Here is a 2,348-nt window from a genome sequence, read left to right as displayed (position 1 = left end):
TATTTCCATTATATATATATATAAATGTGATATTAATCTATTGTTTAAAACTAAAATTATTCTATGCCATAACTATAGTAATTTTGTTATTTTGGTTTTCTTTCTTTTTTTTTGTCTTTTATCCATAAACTTTGAAAAATATTACATGATCACCGGAGTATATAAAATGATAAAATATTTTAAACGAGATTACACGCGAAAAAGATAAAAATCAAATTTTCGAATCTATTACAACGACAAATATTTACCTGAGTGAATACCATTGGTATACCTAAAAGAAATGACGCAGCCCACGTGATTATTACAATTTTTCTTGCTTGGCTTATGGTACACGTGTATTGTGCTCTCATCGGATGTACTATGGCGTAATATCTGAAAGAAAAAAAAAAAATCATTAAGACAAAAAATATTGTTGCGTGTTCTAATTATTATATATAGATTACACGTAATTATTATCTATATTTGTTATTACATTTCTTCGTATAATTTTATTTAACATTATTTGCTAATTAAAAACAGTTCATATTTAATAATCTATTACAATATATGCATGTACACCAAATTTAAACGTGTATACATATATATATATGGAATATTATGAGATATTATGGAATTTCTAATAATGTCTAAATTATAAACGCAAGAATTTAAACCCAAATCCAATCTCTAATTTCTAAAGAGTAATTTCAATTAAAATATAATCCAAAGTATATATTTACTTAATTAATAAATTATATAAAACAATAAACATATCAATCTATCTATCTATCTATACACATACAGACATATATATATATTTATAAGATATTATAGTATTTTATGGTGTAGAATACGATTGAGAGAATAGAGAATTCATGGAAACAAGAACACACATAGGTAGGTAAAGGCAAACGTAATAAAGGAGCACTTCTATCGGTTAAACTGATGGTATATGATGTCTCCCTCTATATATACCTCTCTACATATGTGTTTACGTATTATACATATGTATCTATACACGTATATCTATATAAATAGAACTAGTAGAGACTCGAGTGCTCGATACACACGAAAATTGTCATGTTAAATGTTTCAACTAACAATTCTGACAACGATCGAACGACTTAAACGATTAAATATATTTGTCACGTTTCTTAAACGTATCACCTATACCTCAATTGTTTAAAATTTAAACAAGTGAGGAAAACGTGACTACGAGAACACAACATGAACAACACGAAAATAGTTTTATATATATATATATATATATATATGTATGTATGTTTATAATAATTTTTTTATTACTTTTCCTGCTATATTTTTGTCGAGATACAAAACACAAGTTGCATATTTCACACCTAAAATCCCTTATCACACACATATACACACATACACATACATACACTCCATCCCTTTCCCCCCCTTTATCCTTCCAAGCGTAATCTCGTGCAATAACTTTAACTAAATCTTGTTAAGCGTTAACACGTTAAATGCAACCCACGTCAGTAATCGATGACTGACACTAAACCTTTTTTTCTTTTTTCACTTTTAAACAACACGCGTTACCTAAACCACGATTTTTTTTCCTAAATTTTATAGAATACCCGAGACGAGGTCGGGAATTGTATAAAATATCCAAGGAATGAAATTAATTGAAAGTACGAATTTTAATTGAAATTCAGTATAGTAATACATCGTTTAAACAAAATGATTGCTACGTTAATTACAAAATTTAACAATTTAAACCATTAAACAATCGAAATAAAATGTTACCAAAATAACCCTAAATCTAAAAATCTAACATAAGTGTCTATTAATAATCTAACAAAATCCCGTTAATGTTTTCCAAACGTAAAAAACATTAAATAGGAAAGATATAATAATCGATTTTAAGAAAAGAAATAAAAAAAAAAGAATAAAAGAGAAAAATAGTTAGAAAGAAAGAAAGAAAAAATATCAGGGATAAAAAAGGAGAGGGGGGGGGGAAACAAATTCTCCGTAGTATAATAATCACGTAAAAGAAATCACCTAATGGCTCGTAGAATCTCAACGTTAGAAAATTTGCATGGCATACATGAAAGCTTCCATTTTCACGGCACTTCGATGACGATACCGTTACCAACCCTCCTTTTATTTCTTTTTCTTTTTTTTTTTCTTTTTCCTCACTCTCTTTCCATTTAAAAAATGTTCTAAAGAAAAAGAAAGAAAGAAAAAAAAGGACGAAGAAAGAGAAAGAAAAGAGGAAACGGAAACGGAAAAGAGAAAAAAAAAAAACAAACTCCCCACCCCACCCCTCCACCATGGAAATAGGAGAAAAGTTTACTTGCACCTTCATGGTTTTTCAAATCTCTTCTTCGCTAGCCAATATT

General features: G+C 28.0%; 1 protein-coding gene across 1 annotated transcript in view; it reads right to left on the bottom strand.

Annotated features, from left to right (window-relative positions):
* Positions 1–2,348, bottom strand: part of LOC106791386 (galanin receptor type 1-like) — a gene marked incomplete in the record, with an annotated part of 42,807 nt that overhangs the window by 15,011 nt on the left and 25,448 nt on the right. Inside the window, 1 exon segment of the mRNA XM_014756989.1 lies at positions 249–372. Coding sequence (XP_014612475.1) covers positions 249–372 — 124 coding nt within the window.

Source organism: Polistes canadensis, unplaced genomic scaffold (genome assembly GCF_001313835.1).
Source record: "Polistes canadensis isolate GaletaPanama2010 unplaced genomic scaffold, ASM131383v1 scaffold_302, whole genome shotgun sequence".
Classification (NCBI taxonomy): Eukaryota; Metazoa; Arthropoda; class Insecta; order Hymenoptera; family Vespidae; genus Polistes; species Polistes canadensis.
The sequence above is the reverse complement of the archived record's forward strand: the minus strand, read 5'-3'. Positions and strand labels throughout refer to the sequence as shown.